Here is a 23,222-nt window from a genome sequence, read left to right as displayed (position 1 = left end):
AAAAAACTGCACCCTCCACAAACATTTACTTAGGAGGCGTACGGTCGTAGTCGGGTTGGTTCAAAAGTACGTAGTGAAAGACTAAAAGCAATTTGGAACTAAAGGAATCTCACATTGTTCTCAGTCCTGACCCACTTAAGTGCAGAAGTGGACCTTTTTTTAAAACAAAGACAAAACAAGCAAGGGGCTCTGTCTCTGGTCCGGAGGAAATGTAGGAAAGAAGAAGTCTTAACAAGTGATCGGTCCCTTTGTTGCGCAACCGGAAGACGGGGATTATGTTCACTGGGTTCCTGCGTGGATCAGTGTCATCGGGAACGGGTTTTAGTGGTCAAAGGTTCAACCGGATCTCCCGAAATGGATTTTTGGGCCGAGGTCGAGAATGTTATGTCGATTTCCTACAAGTGTCTTACTGGATAACATAATTGAAATGGTGGGGACATGAATGCAAACTGGTCATTCTAGTTTTAGGTAAGAGTAGCGTTCGGGCGAGAGTCGTTTTAGTGCATGTTGAAACAAATATCAAACACACAATCTGGAAGCTGAGCAATCTGAATCATGATTATCTCTCACTGAGTCACAATCGGGTTGCTGTCGTTGAATTCCCCAGGCTGTATTGACTCAGACAGAGCGGTCGTCAAAATCTGTGAACCCCACATAAACAAACACGGAACAGACTGAACTTAAGAGTCCCAGGCTTGGAAGATAAGAGGAGACAACATAGGCTTTTGTGGATTTTGTTGATGCAGCAGCATAAAAATAACTTGAAAATAACACCCTGTACTTGTTTCCAAGAAATACTGGTGTGATACTGGTTATAAAGCAAAGCAAAGTGACATGTTGGGCCCTTGGGTGGATTAATCAATGTTGGTGCTGCTTTGGCTTCGAGCAAATCAGTTTATTGGACCGGAATGGAGGGAACTGCACCCACACGAAAGCTCGTGGGAAAGCTCAGCTCTCCCAATCTAAAAAACGCTCAATTGTGGTTGCATTTAATGACGGCCCCTGTTGGTTCGGCCCGTGGGGCGGTATTAGTCAGCACTCCACTCCCCACATTCCCCAACTTTTCTCATCTCTGGTTCCTTCCTTGCTGACTTTACAGATGTGTGCTACCCTTTTGTTCCCAGCGCCAGATCGCCTTTGGCTTCTCTTTTTTTTTTTTTTTTTTTAAGAATTGTTGTAAATAAATGACTTATTGTGTTGTACAAAGTGTGTCTCTGTTTTTGTTTTACGCATCACTTTCACATATTGGAGCGTTTTCCAATCCAAAAGCCCTATTTGCAGGATAAAAGTGCTTCTAAAAAACGCTTGCACTCGTACAAAAATAAATTTAAATTAAATTTGTAATTTGCGATTTTGGGCTATACAAAATAAAATGAATTGAATTGAATTGAATTGTACTGTCTTCCGTCATGCACCAACCGCCAAGTCAAATTCCACGTGTGACATATAATGGCAATAAACGTCTCCTGATTCCTGATTCCTGATATATGTCAGGTTCGTCTGCTCTATATTCTATTGCTTACTTGCTTTTAAGATGCCAAAAAAACAAGCAAACAAAATCATGAAAACAGTGGAGCTTGAACAGTTCAGGTTCGTCAAGATGTTACTTTGTCCTCTGTTGGTTTTTCCCTCGATGCCGGGGGCGAGGAAGTGTACGAGCTTGTTTTAAAGTCCTCTCTCTGTGAGGTATTCACACACACACACACACACACACACACACACACACACACACACACACACACACACACACACACACACACACACACACACACACACACACCGTCAGCCGTTCTTTTCTACTTGGCTGATTTGACTTCTCCTTTTATTCATATTTGATCTTCCACTGGACAGCTTGAAGACTCTTTATTCCCGTCAAAGGGGTTACTATGAGGTGAACATATGATTTAATAAGCTCAGCATTGAGTTTCGTAAAGTAAACACAGCTGCACCAAATCACTGCGGGAAAAAACATCAGTGTGTCTTTACATTTGTGGAAAAGAATCGGCTTAAAATCACCATGAGGATACAGTTTCGCATTCTTGGTTGGAGAGACACGTGACGTCCTCTTGCGTTCAGTTGGGCCACTACCATTACAATCAGGTAAAAAACAAGAGTTCCGTTTTGCCGCATAAACGCCTCCTTCCAGTGTCGGAACTTCTCTAATCCAGCCGTCACGCTTGGTTTCTTCCCTTTTTTTCTACTTCTCCGAACGCGCAAAAACACCGATTCCCACTTTTGCCTTTCTCTCGCATTGGTTGCAAATGTTCAGAAAAAAACATGTGCATCAAACACACTTGAAAGTGCGCAGATCCTCCCCGCAGCTCAGGTCACCTGGATGCGGGCAGAAACACCTGCTGGCATCGGATGCGCTGCACACAGCAGTTTTTGCTCCAGTCAAGCACCCCGACCGGGCTCGTCCTCTCAGAGCGCAAACACAAAGAACCGAGTCGGTGTCGGCAGAGATCCTCGCTTCCTTTTCCTCTCGTTTTAGTCAGCAACATCTTTTCTTTCTTTTTCTTTTTTTTTTTGGCTATGATCTGGACACTCGTGATCCTCCACGTCCTCCTCCTCCTCCTGGGAGCTGAAAGCAGCAGCCGCGGGGGGAGGACGGTGACTTTCCGCCGGACTCAGCAGGATGTCAGCCGGTTGCAGGGGCGCGCACGCACGAGGAGGGACACGAGCAGCTCCTCCGGCTCCACCAGGCCCGTCCACGGCCCCTCCTTCACCTCCTGTCGGACCCCCCTCACGCCCGTCGAGCACAAGGTTCTGGATGACAATACGCATGAGGTGAGGTGTGTTTGGGGGCACCGTTCTGAGGTTTGGTGACTGTGGAACGCGCCAAGGCAGTCACATAATCTTTATTCATTTGCAGTTTTTTAAAACTTTCTTAAACGGGAAAAAGGAATATCTGATCATTCAGAATATTTCTTTAAAAGACAGTAAAAGAGTAACACTTTAAAATAAAAGAAGTGATACATAAATAAGTTTAAGAGTGCATGCGTCACTGCTGTTCTATAATTACCCTGCAACTGTCTTTCTAATAGTAATCAACCCCATTTGGATGTTTTAAATTGTATTTCGTGACACTTTTTTGTAAAACACCTCTTCTCACTGCCTCCTAGACAGGGTTCAACGGTGATGACGGCTCCTATGTCATTCTCACGTGGGTGGGCGACGGCACAGGGGTGAGTACGGCGGCACGAGGCCGCGCTGTTTCTGCATGACCCCGAAAAACACGTTGAAACATTCGAGTCACGCCCGCGTCATTTCCCAGGTGGTCTTGGTGCTGTCGACCTTCAGCGCTCCGATAGATTCCTTCACTGAGGGCGGCTCGTCGCGACTCTATCGAAGGTATATCCCACACCTGGCGGGAAACGGACGAGGCGCCAATCAGACGGGGTGAAAACCATTCTTTTCTTCTCTCTCTCTCTCTCTCTCTCACCCAGCACGGACTACGCCAAGTCCTTCCACGACATTTCCCATCAGATCAACAAAACCTTCATACGGGAGGAGTTCGGAGTCAGTGTTGGACCCGGGAGCTCTGTGAGTGTGAACTGTGTGAGCGGTTGGGGTCGGGGGGGGGGGGGGGGGGGGGTTGTAGAGGGTTTCAGTGTCGTTTTTGCCGGGGAGGGAGAGGGAGGAGGGATGTTGCCTCGCAAAACAACAAAAAGGTTTCGAAAGACACGCCGAAACGCAGTGAACCGGAAGCGAGTTGACGTATCACAGCGGGGGGGGGGGCGAATGGTCTGAATTGAACAGGTGATTCTGACGGCGGACATCCCGGTGGTGAACCACCCCGGCGGCATCATCTTCACCTCCACGGACGCCGGCGCGACCTTCAAGTTCACCCGGCTGCCCTTCCACCTGGCTCAGCCGATCACGTACCACTTCCTCAACCCCGACTACCTCGTGGGCCTCAGCATCGACGTGAGTGTCACGCGCACGCCTTTGAATGGGTGTAATCCCCCTCCCACCCACCCCCCCCTCACACACTCCTCTCTTCTTTCCGGGCTTGCAGGGCGGCCTGTGGCTCTCGCTGGACTTTGGCGCCCAGTGGAGGAAGGTTCACGATGGAGTAAACTCCTTCTCGTGGTGAGGATAAACAGGAAATCAAAAAAATTCTCCACAAAAGAAGGCGGGCCCAGTGACATTCATTCCCAACTCCCTCTTTTTCTTTTTATCCCATCAGGGGGGCCGGCGTCAACTTATTCTTCGCCTACAGTCGAACAGACGCAGGTAAAAAGCGGCACGAAATGCACCTCTCTCAATGTGACCAGGCACGGTGACACATTTCAACCGCTGCGGTGGTACATCGCTCAAATGCAATCGAATCGCAATCGGCATTGCCCGGTTGTTGCCTTCCATCCACGCTGAGCGCGTTGGGATGAAGAGAAAAGAGAAAAGCCCCATCGATGAGATGTGTGTCACCAGGCCTCGCTTCTTGCTTCCACAGTCGAGGCAGAAGAAAGAGGGGATTTAGTGCTGAAGAGGACCAAAGATCTGGGGAGGACATTCACCGTAATCCACGAGGACATCTACACTTTTGGCTACATAGGAGCCTTCCTGTTCTTCTCTGTGATGGAGGATCCGGTAAGATGTGCGACTCAGATTGCCTTCCTCTTCGCAAGTGTCTTAGATCACCAAAAGAAAGACTCCTCATGTTGCAATCCTGTATGGAAAATGAGAACGTCAAGTAATAACAGGATATGGATGCATTGTTCTGCTCCCAGAGATCTCCTCGGGTCATGTATTTCTCATCAGACCAGGGGGAGACCTTCAGTAGAGCGCTGCTCCCGTCTGCCTCCACCGAGCAGGTGAGAGACCCAGATTGGAAAAAAAAAACGTTATGTGAAGAGCATCTCAGCTGCTTTTCGGGAAAGTTTATTGTTTATTGCAACGTAATAAAACCCCAGCAGTAAGCTTTTTAACTTTTAGTTATTTTGGAATGGCCTCAGGCAGGGCACCTGCTGGTTTAGTCTTGTAATGGACTTGTGCTGAATTATTCTGTGATCAGATACTTTTAAACCACCATTTTTTTTTTAATTTCAGCAAAATTCTTGTACAGCTAAAGCAACATTTGTTACATCAGAAATGTGACTTCTTTTGCAGCGCCACAAGAATTGTACAGACCGTTGATGCTTTGCCGCATGTTTCTCTCGCACCTTTGAGTCAGACTTGGATTCAAGAAAGCGTCGACTCACGCAAGCTTTATTTTTTGGTTTTGCCTTTAGTAAGAAAGGCGATGGCAACATTTCCCTTTTCAACACAAACCGAACACACGCATCTGTCCTGGCGAAACAGCCTCCCACATATAGCTGCTGTTGACAGCCCAAACAGACGCCAATCAGACGAGGTTTATAGCCACGATCAGATGACCCTCGCCCTCTCTTAATATATGTGTGTGTGTGTGTTTGCAGTTCTACTCCATCCTGGATGGAGACACAGATATGCTCTTCTTGCACGTGGACAACCCAGGAGGTAACAGACAAAAACACACACACACTATGCCTTATCCATATCTACACGCATGTATCCGCGCGCTCAGAAGACACAGATTCAGAACACCGTGCACGTTCCATACATATTCTTCAGCGAGTCTGTGCCTCCGTCAGCCCGCTTTGGTCGTAATGGAAAAGCTCAACGGCCGACAAGCGACTGGTTCCGCAGGTTCTGGGTGTTGCTGACTAGTCATTCCGTCGCTGCGAGGGTTGCGTTTGTGCATGCGAGTCCTGCAGGTTCCCTTCCTCTCACTCCCTCCCCCTCTCGTTCGCTCAGATGAACAGTAGAGATATGGATATACATCTTTTGGCTCGAGGGTGAGATATTTAGTTTTTACGCTAAAAAGAGCTGACAAACACATCTTGGGATCAGGGTGTAACACAAGCAGACACACACACACACACACAGCGTTTAGCTGACTGGTGTGCGAGCGTCACACATGTATAAAAGATGATTGATGATGATGATGTCGATTGCGCTGACGCCGGAAGGTTTGTGTCCGCGTTGCATCTGTTGTTGCCAGCTGCCGATTTTCTTTGTAACACACAAAAAAAAAAAAAAAAGGTGCGATGTTGTAGGAAAACATTTCACTCTCTACAGCATCACACATTTAAACCTATTTGCCCTCTTCTCTAAATTCGTTGCGTTCCACCACAGACACCTTCTTCGGAACGATGTACACGTCGGACGACCGAGGCATCTTGTTCTCCAAGTCACTGGAGCGCCACCTGTTTGATGGCCAGAGGAAGAGCGACTTCACCAACATCACTTCCCTGAGAGGAGTCTACCTCACTAATAAACTAGACACAGGTAGGGTTTTTTTTCGTTCTTTTGTTCACATGTCATTTGAATAAATGTGTACATCAGTGAGCATTTGAAGAGCTCTGTTGCTTGGACTCGTCGCAGACGGGCGCATACGATCCGTCGTCTCCTTTAACCGAGGAGGGACGTGGAGGCCGCTTAACAAACCCGAGAACGTGGAATGTGAAGGGCCGGTCAAAAGCGTGAGTTCTGTGCACGGTCACTCGCTCCTCAACGTCGTGTCCCACGGATGGGTCACAGGGTTCTACTGAAACATCGGCGTGGGTGTTTTTTTTCTTCTTCTTCATCAGTGCAAACTTCACATCCACGGAGAGCACAGCCGCAACATCCGCATCGTGCCCATGCTGGCCCTGTCGGAGCCCAGGGCCGTCGGCCTGGTGATCGCTCACGGTAATCGCACACATTTACCATTTGAAACCATTCGATGCGCAGTCCAGCCCCTTCCGCAAGGTCACACACACACACACACACACACAAGTCACTCCCCCTAATTCAGCAGAAGAGTAATATCAAATACGGAGTTGAAGGTCCAGAGTAACGAAGGTGACCCGCTCATCCTCTCCAGGTACCGTGGGCGACTCCCTGTCATCGTCGCAGCACCCGGATGTGTTTGTCTCCTCAGACGGGGGTTATACCTGGAGGGGGACACTGAGAGGTCCTCATCACTACAGCATACTGGACTCCGGGGGCCTCATCGTGGCCGTGGAGGTCCGGCGGGACGGACAAGTCAAGACCATCAAGTACGCCCGCGGACCTTTCAACGTCACGCGCAGTGAGACTGTGGCAGCATTCATCAGTACGTCGGTCTCTCTTGACGCCGTTCTATTTCTCCCCCCCCCCCGTCGGCAGGTTCTCCACGGACGAGGGCCAATGCTGGAAGTCCTACAACTTCACAGTGCAGCCTTTCTTCTTCGCGGGCCTGGCGTCCGAGCCGGGGACCAAGGCCATGAACGTCAGCGTGTGGGGCTTCCGTCCCGAGGCGGACGGCCAGCCCATGTGGGTGGCCGTCACCATCGACTTCCAGAGCCTCATCACGAGAGAGTGTGAGTTGCCCAGATGCCGTGATGCCATCTTCTGCAATACCCCAGTTGTCTAATAATGTGAAACTTCTAGGAAATTACTCATGACTTACTTGGCCTTTCCCCATCTGATCTTGTAATGGAAAAGTTTTTTTTTTTTTTTTGGTTTCATTTTCAACTGTTCTGATTGGTCGTTGGCCTAACCCATCAGGTAACGACGGGGACTACGAAGAGTGGCTAGCGCACGCTACCGACGGAGGAGGAGACCCGAGGACCAGCGGCTGTCTGCTGGGCCTCAAAGAGACCTACAGGCGGCTGAAGAAACAGTCCGTGTGCAGGAACGGCCGAGGCTTCGTGGTGAGCAAGAAGCAGAGCCCCTGCCTGTGCACCAGAGAGGATTACTCGTGGTGAGTGCTGTAGGGATCAGGTCTCTCGTCTCGAAATCCAAGTCCCCAAGAAAGACCCCTGACCTCTGTCCCGTCCAACAGCGACTACGGCTTCCATCGTCACGTGAACACCTCCGAGTGTGTGAGACAACAAGACCAAGCCAATAAAACCCTGGAGCTCTGCCTGAACGGGGAGGAGGACGAGCTGCTGACATCGGGGTAACGCGTCATGGGGGCCCCCTCCCTCCTTTCTTCTGAATCTGGAAGAAACGCTCCTCCCTGGTCACTCTGACTGTGTCTGCAGGTACCGCAAGGTCCCGAGTGACGGCTGCGAGGGGGGATTCGGTTCTCAGCTGGCGGGGCAGACGGTCATCAGGCCGTGCGGTGTTAAGCCCAGCCCGGGTCCACCCGCGAGGTCCTCCTCTCCGGTCACGCACTTCGACACACCGGTCGGTAGACGCCGTGCTCCCAGAAACAGACCCGTGCAATAGCATCTTATTGCATGTATCTGCATGTGGACTATTTCATTTACGTCATTGTGGATTCTTGTTTTTCACTGTCGGTGTGCAATTTGACCTCATGCTGGTCAAATTTCTGAAATGGGATTAGCTCATCTCATCTTATCTGTGCGTGTGTCCTTTCGGGTTGTTTCATGAGGGAGGCTATTTGTGAATAATAATAACGGCTGCTGGCGTGTGTTTTTCCCAGCGAGAGAGGCTGGTGCTGATCCTGGTGTGCGCAGGAGCAGGGCTCATCGTTCTGGTGGCTATCGTTTCAGCCATCTTTGCAGTGAGAAGAGTGGTTAACGGATACCGGTGAGCTGCACGCACACACACACACACACACACGCACACACACACGTGCATGTGGCAGCCCTTTGTGCGATCACCCTGGTTTAATGTCGCCCTCCACAGGTCGCCGGTGTATCGTTTCTCCAACCTCCGGATCCAGGACGAAGAAAACGGCGTCACGAGGGATCTGGAGAGCGCCGCCAGCAGCAACGGCACGGCCTACCAGCCGGAATCAGATGAGGTGGGGATCAGCACCGTGATCAGTTGTGACATATCGCTCTCCTTGTGTACTGATACTTCTGTGTTCTAATATCAACAGGATCTTATTGAATGACGTAAACGTTTCGGACCAGCTGTGCTGAAAAAGACTGCTGAGGACTTTAGTTGGACTTCTCCCCAATATTGCAATGGGAGGACACTCTGTGGAAAGGTTTGAGGATGTAAAGGGCGAGCATGAAAATGTCTAATTTATTGAGCTAGCTTAATTTCAATGCGTTACTTGGCTTACTGTTTGATTTATTTGCACAGTATTTGTATTTTATTTTAATTGTACTTTTCTGTCTTGTTACTTTCTATCCAATGTGAAACCAAATAAGACGAGGAAGCAACAATGTGCATTTGTAAAAAAAAAAAAAGAAAAAAAAAGATATAAAGTCATAAAAAGATTGAGAATGTTATGTGTCTGCTGATGTTTTAAATGTGCCATGAATGAAATAAACACGTTGAACGCCCAACTGCTCAAAGCCTCCGTTTGTCAGAGGACACTCGGGACAAACACAAAAGCCGTAGCCGCGTCTCAAAGTTGCAAGGCTGCATCCTTGTGGCCTGCGTCATCAGCATTACTTTCGCCGCTCGTGTGGCCCAGCGATCTGCTGAGCTTAAAACCACAACAGCAAACACATTCATTAACTTGTATGCAAGGAGTTTTTTTCTTGCTATTCTTTCGCGGTATTTCAGGTTCATCGCGTGTCTGCTTGAGCTCACTTTGATCCATTTCTGTTCATAATATGAAGAATAAACTATATATAAAACCGTCGCAGCGTCAACCTCTACAGTGTGAAAGTTAAGTCGTTAAAGCGACTTGTCACTCATGACCACAGACGCGCTGCTCGCTGTGTATTTGTTATAAATGTGTGTTTGGGTTCAGGTGAGTGGGCAGGCCCGGGTTGGCGGGCAGCATGTCGGAGTCTTATCTGTATTTAAAAAAACGACAACGGTTACCAACATCATGTAAATTTAGCAATTTCAGAAACTAAGATGTGATGCATATTTTTTTATAACATTTATATCGGTAGATTTTCAAGTGAATTATATTACCTAACGTTTCATTCAAAAGTTAATAAATTAAATCATCTTGGGGCCGCACTGCATGCTGGGATACGCTGTGCCCGCAAAGGATAGATCCGATGCGTCCTCCAAATCGGCTCCTGGGGGGCTGCGTGGCTCGACCGCGTCCAGGGGGGGGGGGGGGGGGGGGGGGGACGAGGGAACGGGACAGGCGAGTCTCAGCCGAGTCGCAGCGGAAGTGACGTACGCGGTCGACGAATGCGTCCTTAAGGACGCAGCCCAGCGACTTTGAAACACAGCTAGTGATCGTTGAGGCTCAAGATGTCTTCCTCGTGGAAAAATCGGTAGAATGAGTCGGTGCAGCGAAGTTTTTCTAAAAATCCCATTGAATATTTGGCCACAGGGTTTTAAAGCATGCTGCCGTTGCACCATTACCATGATTCCCCAGAGGTTAAGTAAATATTTGAGTCAAACATATCGTAACACAAGTCTATTAACCTGTTATATCTATAGCCGTCAGTCCCACGGTGCCGAGTTTGGAGTAATTTTGACCAATAATTGGCTATTATTTAAACATTATTTCCATTCTGAAAGCATAAAGAGATATTACATATTGCTTACCAAAAAATAACAATCATTGATAAAGCTAGAATAAGTGAATGGTTAAAAGCTGAAAAAACAGCAAAACTTTCTTCCATTCTATATTTTGTTTCTGTTCATTGTTTTGCATCACATACCGCAGGTGTAGTTCAGAATTTTGAAACGACGTCATCTGACAACGTGCTCGTTCGAACCTGCGCGTACGAATGAAAAAAAGCAAACAAAATCAAAACAACCCAAACAAAATCTACGGGCCTGCCCGCTTCTTCGTCCTCGGTTTCTCCGGCAGAGTGGCGCATCCTCCCGCCCCTCCGCTCTGTCGCCATATCACTTATCGTTTCAACATCAACCATCAGCCGTTCAACCGCCCGGAACAAATAAAGTCGTGAGCAGCTCGGAGAGGCGCTTGGCGCACGCTTCAGATTAAAGAGGTAAGACAGGTGTGCCCAAAATGTACATCGTATCGGTACTTAAACATCACTGCCGCTGACTTCCCACTGGAAGCCATTTCGCCGCCTGTCGGGGGGGGGGGAAACGCGGGGCCAAGGGGACGAGGAAGTCGATGCGGTGCGTGTGTGTGTGTGTGTGTGGTTTTTTTTTTTTTGACGTCGTCTCGACACTATTCGTGTCACAGCCTTTCAGCCGAGCTAAAGTGACTCTCGTCAACTCTTGTCCCGCAGGGTCATCCATCGAGTTTTGCGTCTCGTCGGCCGAAGTTGACCGTCACCCCGCGGCTGGCTGCTTGTGACAGTTCATATTCTTCGGAATAGTTTACCCGCACGCCCCGGAGAGAGGGAGAGTTGGGGGGGGGCGGTGTCACACACACACACGAGCTGACTCGTTGTTTTATCACTGCAGGTTTTTTTTAAATTTTTTTATTTTTTTTTAAAATCTTCTGGACAAGTGGCCGGAGGCGAAGATGGCCAGGGCTGGAGGTAGGTAGGCTTTGAAGGTTTTTATTGTAATGCTTATACACGGCAGAATAGCAACCGTGGTGGAGGAGGTTCTGTGTGCGATGCTTTTAATATTCTTTCATATCCATCATTCAGGTGTTTTGAGGTTGGCCGCCTTCATCCTCGCGTTCCTGCTTATCCTCTTCATGGCTTTTCAGCTGCTGGAGATAAACATGGACTTCCAGCTGGGCAGCGTGATGTGTGAGTATCCGTTGCAAGATGAACGATTTTGTAAGGCCAGTACTGTGGAATTAGTAGGATTAGTGGGCCCTTCCCTTCACATTATTATAATATGCTCATTGTCTGTCATAAGTATGTGATCTCCACTGAAATCCCATTTAATATAAACTTTTCTTCTTTTCAGCAAGATCCATGCCGTCGAACCCAGCCTGTAAGTATGATACAACAGTCTTTAGCAACAGTGCGCTGGTATTTCCCAAACAAGAGAAGATGAATTATACACAACAAAGTTACCCCAAAAAATCCCCTGGTTGGTGTTTTTTGTGTAAAACGGAGCCTTCTATCCACAGCAACAAAGCCATTCAAGCACAAGTGCGGGCTCTCCAAGTCGTGCCCGCCCGGGAGCTTCGCCTTCCGGATGGCGAGCGGCGCGGCCAGCGTCGTGGGACCCAGAGTCTGCCTGGACGACAAACTGTGCGTCGAGTAACACCTTTTTCACGACACGCGACACGCTGTTGCTTCGCTGCTTGTTTTTTGCGCCTGTAGCGGAAGCTTCAGCTCAGCAGTAAAGCACCGTGGCTTATAATGTTTGATAAAGGTAGGGCGGGCACGCTTCATCCCCCCCCCCCCCCCCCGAGATGCCCGGGAGCTGCTTCCGTGTCAAACATTGGGCAATACTCCCCACCCGTGGGATTTAATGCACGGGACGGAAGATGTGAAATTGTCCCACCGTGGCTCTTGTTGTTTATTTTTGGTTTCATTTTTTAATTTTTTATTTTTTTTCAATTTCTCTTAGAATAATGAGCGCCGTGAAGAACAACGTGGGGAGAGGAATCAACATCGCTCTGGTCAATGGTAAACGCCCTCGGCTACGTGCCGCAGCTCAAGAATGAATGAATGAATGCGGGCGGCTCCGGGTTGCATTCCGATGAAGGGCGGGGCTTCTCTGGGCTGTTTGCCTGTTTGATAGGAGGAGAATTGACGAGTTTAACTACGCAGCTGAAATGAAAAGCTTTCTAAATTGGACGTTTTGCCCCCCCCCCCCCCCCCACAGGGAGAACGGGGGAAGTTATCAAGACGGATTTCTTTGACATGTGGGGAGGAGGTGAGAATGTTCCCAAACTTTTAAAATAATTCCGACGAATGCAACGTGTTGACGGCGTGCTCCCTGGTTCAGAGGTGGCTCCCTTCGTCACCTTCCTGAAGGGAATAGGGGACGGGACGGTGGTGTTGATGGCCTCCTTCGACGATGCAGCCACAAAGTGAGGACTCCCCCCCCCCCCCCCCCCCCCACACGCTCCTCTACCTCCCTCTGACGACCCGCCTTATTTGTCCGTCCCCCCCCCCCCCCCCCCCCCCCGCAGACTCAATGACGAGGCCAAGAAGCTCATCGCCGACCTCGGCAGCACCGTCATCAACAGTTTGGGCTTTCGCGACAGCTGGGTCTTCGTGGGAGGCAAAGGCATCAAGACCAAGAGTCCGTTCGAGCTGGTAACGCCACCCACCCGATGTTTCCGCCGCTGTAGCCTCGTTGTGAATACGCAGACTTGTTGATCTCTCCGTTTTTATTTTGTTGTTTCGTTTGGTCCTCTCTTCAGCACATAAAGAACACCGCGGAAACCAACAAGTTCGAGGGGTGGCCCGACGTGGTGGAGATGGAGGGCTGCATCCCGCAGAGGCAGGACTGAACCCCGGCAGCCCCCCGCCCCCGCCGCCACACTGATGAGCGACTCGCACTTCTTCTTCTTCTTCTTCTTCTTCTTCTTTTCCAGCCCCCCCACCCCTCCACCCCCGCCTCCTGAGATTGTTCCGCCTTCCAGGACGAAATCCTTCCAGACGAGGGAGAGATAAAGGGGGGGGGGGGGTCGGGGGTCGTGAAGCTCGGACGCTTTCTGGAAGCATGGATGTAGGAGGAGGTGGACCGAATCACGTGGACCTTCATTTGGCTTGTCGGCGCGCTGGCGGCCTTTGTGACTCCACTGACGGCGTTGCGTAATTGCACTGTTGCCGATGGAAACGGGTTTCACGGAGGGCCGCGTTTTCCGTTTCCTGTTGTTTGCCTTAATCGCGTTCTTGGTTTTAGACGGACGCGGATTTGCGAGGGAGAATTTTTACTGGGAAAATGATAATTAACAGGGTTCTTTTAATCAAATGTACCAAATTCACTGTGATATTTGTAAATACCCATTTAGAGAATAATCTAAAAGATCTTAAATTAATGGCCGTTATAACGATAATATTAATTTTTTAATGATATTGATAGAGAAATGTGTGTGTCAGGGGATTAAATGTCTTTTTGTTTAGTGTTGTAGGTGGTAGGTGGTTATTTTCTGTTTAGTCAAATAAAGTCAATGCCTCCGGCCACATTAAATATGTCCTCATTTGATAATATGATGTTAATAAACATCAATACGAAAGTCAATATGCAACAGATATACATCACAGATTTACATCTTGAAAAATCCCACTACGGGAAAATAAAGAGATGCAAATATTCAAGTCTACAGGGCAAAATTTAAAACTAAGTCAATTTAAATGTTTAATTTAAGTGCAGCAGAGTCCGTGTGATGCCTTTTTTGATGAAATAAGTGTATTTAAAGTTTTAAAATTCTCTTTTTAATCAAACACTTTGGGCTTTCTTCAATGGATGTAAGTGTTGCTACACGTGTAACTGTAGTAAATAAAAATCATTGACGGGCCCAATTTTCTTAAAGTCTGACACCTTTTTTTTTTATTGAATACAATGTCGCTTCACGGACTGACTTGGGTGTCATAAAAAAAAAGAGCACAGTGCTGAAATGAATCTGTTTTGAGAAGTTTTCATGCATCCATTTGTCTTTGCCTAAACATGTAAAATAAGAAAGCTAAGCCTGCAGTGTAAAAAACCGCTAGAAGGGAACTGCGGTCTCTCACCTGACAGCCAGGGGGCGCCGTTGCCTCACTCGACTCGGTGGCTCGCAGGTCAAACGGTCGGCGTCGTGCATCATTGAGACAACAACACCAAGACTTTAGTTTCATTTGTAACGCCCATTGCATTCCGTGATGATGATGATGATGAAACGATATGCTGCATGCATCATTTGGAGAGAGTTCATGTCCCTAATGCTGCCGTTTTTTGGGACGCAGCCTTACACACAATGTCGTCCCTCCTACTCCAAACACAAGAACATTGAGATCTCTCATCCTCTATTAACTGCACACCAGCACAGTGCACTAATCAGACAACTCCTGCACGTCCTCTGGCGATAGTGTGTGTGTGTGTGTTTTGTCTCGATCACTCAAATAAGGGTACGCCTACATGCGTGTCTCACGCGTCTCAAAGTGTGTCCTCCTTCCAGGTGGTGGCGACAATTCCTTCCAACTCTTCCCTCATTCCTGCTGTGATGATGTTCAGAGAGAGAGCTGTACGTGCTTCAGGGTTCCTCTGCGTTTCTCGTGGGCCTGTGGGAGTGTGGGAGTGAGTTTTTTTTTTTCTTCCTCCACCTCGTCTTATATAAGATGTGCTGCATTATGCATGGCCTTGGAATATCTGCCGCCCCGTAAACCTCTCATGATGAGACGCCTTGCGGGGGGGGCCCCGAGGCCCAAAGCCGCGCAAACTCAGGAGGACGACGAAAGAACCTCTCGCGATCCTGTTCCCCCTTTCGCCTCGGCGTGACCCCCTGACCCCTGCACCTCCGCCCTCTCACTCTCGTGCTGGTGTTTGCTCCGAAAAAAACAAACACCTCTCCGCAACTTGAACCTTTTAGATGTCAGCTCCTGCCCACGAATGCGCCCACAACATCGCTGCGATCTTTGACTGTAACGAAAAACACTGCGAACTCCCAACCACGGGGCCAAAAACGCACACACCAACACACGCACACACAACCACCCAATACCTCCCTCCCTGTGCTCCTCACGCGTGCAAACTCAGTCTCTTCCCCCCTCACTGATTCCTCATCTTTCCAAAATGTTCCAACCTTCATTGACGTCTTCCAAAAGACGCACTTTCTCCAGCAACCACACGGAGGTTGGAAAACATGGATCCCCGTCACGACCCCTGGTGGCAGAGGGGAGGTATTGCAACACTGAGGGTGTTTTTGCAACGTGCTTCTTGGCCACGAGAAGGACAGTTTCCCAGCTTCTTTTAGTGTTGTAAAGGTGAATTGCACCGTGAGAAAAGTACATTTTGAAATACGTTCGTTAGGAGGACGGTCGTTTGGACTCTGGTCCAAAGCCCGGAGAAGAAAAACAACTTGGAAGCCCTCAAAAAACGACATTGCACAGTACAGATTAAGACTTTATATTTCCCCATGATTTTATCTCCAGGCACCGAGGGCACAAATGTCCAGTGAAAGCATACTCATGGCCGTTTGTGGACTCCTATACTGCGTGTACGGTTGTAACCACTCCCCTCTGTGTGCCTCTTATCTGATACCGGACCCCGAACAGAGCCCAGCCCTCCTGCCTACCCAACTGTTCACCCCCCCCCACACACACACACCTCAAGCCAAGTCACTTGAAAATCTCATTGTTAACCCCCGACTTTTGGCAGTAATGAAGAAGAAGCAGCAGCAGAGGAGAAGGAGAAGGTCTCAAAGAACCACAGTTACAGCGTTGAAGTGGTTTTGCAAAAAGGTGCAAGGACTCCCCCCCCCCCCAACCCTCCCTTCTCAGTCTCAGCAATGACCCCTTTCCGCCCCACCACCAATCCTATAATTGCCTCGCTGACACACACACACAATCCAGACAGCTGTTTTTAAACTCAGGGGGTCTGTGGGAACTTCCTGCTGACCTCAGCACAGACAGAAAAACAGCATGTAGGCCACAGGCCCTTAACTGGATCGATCTGCTCATATGGACATTTTCACCAAACGACCCCCCCCCCCCCCCTAGAAGGACACACACCACCGTGCTTCATTTGCTTCGCAGAAATGGAAGTATGTCTCTAAGGTGTTGACTATGGGATATTTCTATGTTGTTTTTACCATAGTACATGTGTGTTTCCCCACCCCCCCCACCCACCCCCCACTCTGGCCGAGACCGAAATACACACAGGGTCCCTCTGGTCCCCTCTCTGTGAAACAAAAGTCTCTCTCACAGCTCCCTTCCAGCTTCAGCCTTCAGGAAGTCGCGGTGGATGAGATCAGGACACACTTCCAGCTGGAGCAGCTACCCCCCCCCCCTTCCAAAAAAGCGGCGTTTCTTTGGGTGCAAAACGTCCCTCACAACGTTCTGTTGTACTTGAGAGGATCATTTGTGGCTCCGCGTCTTTGCAACATTACGTGGAAGCCGGTGTGAATATTATCTTTCTAAACAGCTGGTTGGTGTTTAGGCGAGTTTCCTTCTTAAGGCTTACAGCTCATGGAATTGGTACCGTGGGTGTTTTCGGTCAGGGGACCTGAGTGAGACACAATTTTCTTCGAGTTTACATTAAAACACTGTTTTAAGGAAACAGAAATAACCGCTCGAGTGTCATTTGGGGCCCTTTAGGAAAGCTTTCATCTCTCTTTGATGCCGGAGGGAGAATAATCATCCGATGACTGAGGCGGGCAGAAGGTTTTTTTGGTTTTTGTTTTTTTTAAATTTTGGTTGGGGTTTATTTTTAGAAGGACAAGTACAGATGCCACATACCACACAGTATTCACAGGCTACTTTCCAAAGTCTGTGCCAACGGGAAGACAAAAGGCCACCGAAACCAAACAGCAGCACCAATCGAAATGATCGTAGCTCATCAGTAGGATCAAAGGATCATAATGGTGCCATTGCAGGGTAAAAGAATATTTTATAGAGTTTAGATGAACTCATCAGATGTTTTTACAGATATGTTGGTCTACCTACGGATTCTTCTAACTTTCCTTTGCAGCATTTCGACTTTTTATTCCAAGTCACGTTGCCTAAAGCACGTTGATTTGAACCGTGTTTGGTTCTCTGCAAACAAAGCGTAGATTTCCATCAGAAACATAAAAAATGGTGTCAACTGTGGGCTCAAAATTGCGAAATCTCTTTTTTTCTTCTCCTGGAACGAAGCCTTGCGAACCCCCCCGCCCTCAGGTTGTCACATAAGGCTTTCAAATGTAACAGTACGTGGCTATTTGAGGCCGCTTCTCAAGATGCTTTGATTCTCCCACGTGTTAAAACATACACTGTTACAAACACGCCGTGCGATGAAGGACTTTGCGTTGCGTGTGCTGCATACGTTTTTTGGGTGCGGCGTTGCCTCCGCTGTGGGTTTTTTCTTCTAGCATTTTCTCTTGGGAGACGAAATTAAAGGGTCTCCACACAAGAAGAAGTGTTTCGACTGGAAAAAGACCTTCGAGAGACGAGAGCAGACTGAGAAAACAAACAAAAGTCCACTAATGGCAGCCACGTTTGCCTCAACGTTTGTGCGTGCATACTTTGAGGTCCTGCCGGTGACGGTATTTCACAGCTCCCCCCCCCCCCCCCCCCCCCTCGCTGTACAAACCATGGACTGTCTGTCCACTGCGTGTTTTTGAAGCCATAAAAAGGATGCAGGTGCGTGGGTTTAACCTGCACCTACACCTCACACACACACACACACACACACACACACACACCCGTATAGGTCCTATGAGAGTTGTGTTGACTCACCCTCCCAGGTGAATCTCGGTAAACAATAACTTGTTCTCAACCCCGGAGGGCCTTTGAGAGTCAACAGAGCCTCACACCTCCACGTGTTGGTGTAGGTATCTAAGTGCACATGCATGCAACAATTCAGACACACACACACGCACGCACACACACACACACACACACACAGCAACGTCTGCATGCTTTGTTTTGGAAATTAGGTTCACATGACATATGCAGAAGAAAATGTAACCTTGTAAAACAGAGCAAGCTACATCATATCTTTAGTGTGTGTGTGTGTGTTTCTGCACGTATGCTTTAGGGGAAGCTTCACCAACCCCCCCCCCCTGATCTTTTAGAAAAACAGTAGAGGTCACTGACCCCCCTCTCGGAGGGTGTTGCAATCTCTCTCCTCAGGTGACCAATGAGAATCCAGAAACAGCAGGCGACGAAAGGACAGAGGAGGTGCCGGATCGCTTGCTTCAAGCGAAAAAAACAACAACTGCACGTTGCTGTGTGTGTGTGTGTGTGTGTGTGTGTGTGTGTGTGTGTGTGTGCGCCCGACGAAACGCAGGTTGACATCACCGATCGAGGTCAACGCTCTCCCGATGGTTGATTGGACGGTTTACTGGGGGCGCAGTCGCGTCGAACCGGTTCCCCCGGACTGTTTGGAAGGTGCCTTCTCAGGGTGTGTTTGTGTGTTCTACCTGCATGTCTAGAGCAGGCCTGTGTTTGGGTTTAGCAATCGCTCCCCCCCCCCCCCCCCCCCCCGCCCCCCTCCAACCACCGCGGGGGCCATGTGCGTTTCATTTATAACGTAATCCCTCCCGGGATCGTCCTTTTCACAACATCCTTGATCCCTCGCCTGGAAAACGCCCCCCGCCCCCCCCCGAAGCTGTCCGACTGGGGGCCCACTCGGTCACAAGGTGGAAATAGTTTGTGGTGTTTGTGATTCAAGCGACCGGAACGCGGATTACACAGCCCCCTGCCCCCCCACTCCCACCCCTCCCCCCCACATCGCTCTGTCTCTGCCGGCTGAAGCCACGGGGCCTGTTTTTTGTGAGCGGTACAATCGACTCATTCAGGCCGCGCTCGCCTTTTTATCATGTGACCTCAATGTCTGAGCCTGTCATTTTCTCTGGGACACCCCCCCCCCCTGGTTTTCGTTCCTCGGGATTGACTGGACTCCCTTCGGCCTGCGGAGATCCACCGCTCCTCTCATTACCTTTGTTTCACTTCCTGCCCAAGAGGCCGCTGTCATAACTGTCTCCTCGCCTCCTTCTTTTCTCCCTCGCACAGTCGGCCATTCATTCACTCTCTTTCTCACACACACACACACACACACACACACACACACACACACACACACACACACACACACACACACACACACACACAAACCAAATAACTAACTGCCCACTTAACTGCTGTGAGGCAGAACAGCGATGCTGGTTTCCAGTATCAGTGTGTGTGCGTGTGTGTGTGTGTGTCCGTTTAATGAGCGCACGTGAGCGGTCTCCGAGGCTCTCCGCGGTCTGATCCTGTTACACTAATGGCTGAAATCTCGCCATCCTTTAATGGCGCGCACAGCTCACCGGGGACGGATGGATGACACGGGGAGGAATGAGACCCAACACACACACACACACACGCACACACACTCACACACGATTGCACACCAGCACGTCGCATGCACAGCCGACGCACACGAGTTGTATGAAAGCAACAAAGGCTCCATTACTGCAGACTGTTCCTTTAGGGAGGGGGGGGGGGGGGGGATTTTATCGTAGAGATAACTTTCACCTTAACAAGGTGTGGCAGTTTAAAGTCCCATGGAGCCCCGTCTTACCTCGTCCCGGAGGACCACTGCGTCCTTTCAGCCAACCAGCACGTGGGTTCATGCACACCGCCATTGTTCGGTGTTTATTTACTGCAGTGCGTTCCTGATTTTGAACTATTTCGCAGTCCCCATTTTGAACTTTTCTAGCTCACACACAGTATCCCTCTGTCACAGGGGAGCAGACGTGGTTTAAGGTTGACAAGACGTGTGTGTGTGTGTGTGTGGGTGTGGGTGGGTGGGGGGGGGGGGTGTAATGCTCTTCTGTCTTTCAGTAAATAATCTTGAAACTCCCCTGATTGCTTCCCTGCATGCATTATTGTGCTGTTATGTGGGGGGAGGGGGGGGGTGTAGCAGTAGTGTAGAGCGAATTCAACATCCTGATCCACAGGAACATCGACGGGGGACAACGGGACGGAATAACTTTTTGTTTCGAAGTGTTCGTTGGAGAAATGGAATTTTTTATTTCTTTGGTGTGTCACACCCAGGTTGAAATTCAATGGGAGTTTGCGCCAACCACGTTAATGCATTACACTGGTATTTTAGGCTCACAAACACTAGGGCCAGATGTTCAGGTTGGACTGGATGTCTGGTTCGAAGGAACAGAAGCAAACACAGAAGGGACTATTAACTGGGAACTTGGATAAGCTGATTGGTTGTAATGGACACAATATCAGAGCAAACCCAAAGGATTTAGCTGCATAATAGTTTAAGTAAAGGAGCCGAGTGTCAATAAAAAAGAAGAATGTGTGGAATAAAACCAGATGCCATTTCTTGTTCTGCTGCATAAACTTTTGTAAAAGCAAACAAAAAAGAAAACACTGTTGATCTCGACTCCGACGTTGCAACTTTTAGTTTATTTACGCTCAACTTGGTATGAATGCAAAAAATAATAATGCCAGATATATAAATGGTTTATCATTATGCTAATAGAAAAATAGGATACTGGCTGCACTACTTCTTCATGAAAAATGTATTTGCTGAAGAAAATGAAAAAAAAAAAAAACATAACAGTGCTGAAGATTTCTTGGAGAATGAAACATTGGCAGAAGTTATAGTCATAAGATACTGAACCAGACTCCACCACCACAGGAGGTGAAGACCAGTATCACAACAGGAACGTTCTACAGGTGAGACTGCCCCCCCCCCCCTGGTCATCGGCTCGGCAGAACCGACACTCTTAAATCGAGTTTGCTTCGGGAAACTGCCCAATGGAAAGTGGCGGTGTTTGTATAGTGGGGAAGTGGGTGGTGTTTGCATAGTGGGGGGGGGGGATGTGGAAACCTCCAGGTGGCTTATTCTCACTGTCGTTTGAGTGTAGACACGAGCGGACGTACCGCAGCAAGCTGCTGATGCATTGCTTTGTCCGTAAAGTCACATTATTTAATGGTTAAGATGAGACAAAACACAAGAAAATAGTGTCCGTGATCTTGTTTTATTTCGTGTGTGGGAATAGGACTGAGTTTGAAGCGCTGACTTTGGACTGGTTCTTTATTCACAGCTTTTTTTTATCCCTCTCATCGAGCTCCCCTTGTCATTCCCACGCCGTTTCATTCATCAAAACCCACGGTCACTGCGGGTAGAAGGTGATGAGGTGGTGTCTGCCTCTCCTTGCTGTTCCTAGCACCCCCCCCCCCCCCCCCCCCGTTGTCCACCTCTTCCTGCCTGCCTTCTGTTACACCCCCAGTCGCTGCCTTTCTAATCCAGTGTGTTGCTAATTATTCACGTCGCTCTACAAAGATCTCAACGTCTGCTGATATTTGTCATGGAGGACTCAAGAAGAAGTGAAGAAAGGAGGCATTGTAAGAACTCTTGTGTTTACATTTTCAAGGAGGCAGCACGGCCTTTGTTTTTTTTTTTATGAAGCCGTCTCAAAAGCAACCTGGATGCTTTTTTTCCTTTGGGCAAAAGAACGGAAGGAGAACTGCTGAGTGACGACACTGAAGGAAAGAGGTCTGGCTTTAATGTCGTCAGTCGAGGCTCATCAGACAGAATTGTCAGGAGGGCCTTTGTGGAGCTCCTGAGGGAGTTTCCCATCACACGATACATAAGAAAATGGAGGCAAACTGAACCACCAGGTCCTTTGGTCGAGGCCCTTCATGAAGAAACCTTTAATGCAGAATCAACTTCTAGAGCACATCACCATTCGTCATATAGATGGAAAACATCACTGGAAATATGCAGTCTTCTGTATGCAACATGCTTCTCATAAAATAAATCCCCCCCCCCCCCCCCCCAATTCATCGCTTCCACGACCACAAGACGTCTAAGCCGCCAGGCGTTCCTATTCTAATGTATGTAAAACCTCTCCGGCTCTTACAAGGAAGCCCCATTATGCCACCAGACACATTTGTCCTTAAAAATAATTCACGGAGGCAGCGATTTAGGAAGCGAAACACCGGCTTCTGCTCGTGACTCAAAATTGAGAAACATCTAAATAAGTCATTCTGGTCGGACATTTTCACTGAACGTAGCTTGTATATAATCACTTACACATCTTATCTGCATCATGAATCAATGCAGTGGCCCTTTATTTTGTAATTCCACACAAGATTACAGTTAATTATCGAACGATAAAAGGACATAATCTCACGCATCTCTAATTTTACAAACCAGTGAACAGGAAACGTTGAATGAAATACGGCATAAATAAAGATGAAGGAACATGTACTGTTTTACTACGTTTACTTAAATATGATTATGAACTTTATAGATTGCCTAATAAGAGAGATATGGCGAATACCCCCCCCCCCCCCACCATGACTTTTTTTTCATAATGTACTGTATAAAGTTGCATTTATGAGGGGAGATCCCCAGTGAAACTCCTCATAACTAAAAAGGATGCACCTCAAAAAGAGTTTTTTTTCATTTTAACGGCCATATTGTTAGACAAAAAAGATGGGAAGCTCTGCTTTAAAAAGGTCCTCTTCAGACAGAAAACCTCTCTGGCCCATTTAAGTGCTTTGCTTCTTTTTTCTACCCTGCCGCTCTAATTAGTGGTAAGACTGAGGGCAACAAACGTAAAACCTGAGGGAACCTTTTTACCTGATGGCTGCCCCCCTCTTTGCGTGTGACTCCGAATTCCAAATTCCAAAATATCTCGGCGTTGTCGTTTCTCAGCTTAAGGGGGCCCTTGAGCGCGGCGCATTCGGAGCCCGTCCCGACGTCTGAGAGGATGGATGCATGCTCATGAAAGTGAGCGTTTTTTTCTCCCCTCGCGTCCACATGAAAATAACATCGGCCTATTGGCTTTCATCTGTGGTGCGGATGAAAAC

At 48.5% G+C, this 23,222-nt stretch overlaps 2 protein-coding genes across 2 annotated transcripts; both read left to right on the top strand.

Annotated features, from left to right (window-relative positions):
• The first annotated feature begins 1,696 nt into the window (after positions 1-1,696).
• si:dkey-159a18.1 (sortilin) lies at positions 1,697-9,305 on the top strand. The gene is made up of 21 exons (XM_037462048.2): positions 1,697-2,787; positions 3,123-3,185; positions 3,275-3,351; positions 3,447-3,543; positions 3,760-3,927; positions 4,019-4,092; positions 4,190-4,236; positions 4,454-4,590; positions 4,731-4,814; positions 5,418-5,478; positions 6,157-6,309; positions 6,406-6,503; positions 6,612-6,711; positions 6,887-7,061; positions 7,171-7,364; positions 7,552-7,747; positions 7,829-7,945; positions 8,031-8,175; positions 8,435-8,541; positions 8,641-8,758; positions 8,837-9,305. Exons 1-21 carry the CDS (start codon positions 2,365-2,367, stop codon positions 8,849-8,851), a joined length of 2,649 nt encoding a protein of 882 aa, XP_037317945.2. The 5' UTR covers positions 1,697-2,364; the 3' UTR covers positions 8,852-9,305.
• A 1,389-nt stretch (positions 9,306-10,694) lies between these two features.
• On the top strand, positions 10,695-13,899 carry fam3c (FAM3 metabolism regulating signaling molecule C). Its single transcript, XM_037462049.2, has 10 exons — positions 10,695-10,835; positions 11,085-11,339; positions 11,454-11,558; positions 11,722-11,748; positions 11,888-12,011; positions 12,334-12,392; positions 12,592-12,642; positions 12,715-12,799; positions 12,902-13,028; positions 13,136-13,899. Exons 2-10 carry the CDS (start codon positions 11,324-11,326, stop codon positions 13,223-13,225), a joined length of 684 nt encoding a protein of 227 aa, XP_037317946.2. The 5' UTR covers positions 10,695-10,835; positions 11,085-11,323; the 3' UTR covers positions 13,226-13,899.
• Positions 13,900-23,222: the final 9,323 nt, after the last annotated feature.

The sequence above is a fragment of the Pungitius pungitius genome, chromosome 2 (assembly GCF_949316345.1).
Source record: "Pungitius pungitius chromosome 2, fPunPun2.1, whole genome shotgun sequence".
Lineage (NCBI taxonomy): Eukaryota > Metazoa > Chordata > Actinopteri > Perciformes > Gasterosteidae > Pungitius > Pungitius pungitius.
The sequence above is the reverse complement of the archived record's forward strand: the minus strand, read 5'-3'. Positions and strand labels throughout refer to the sequence as shown.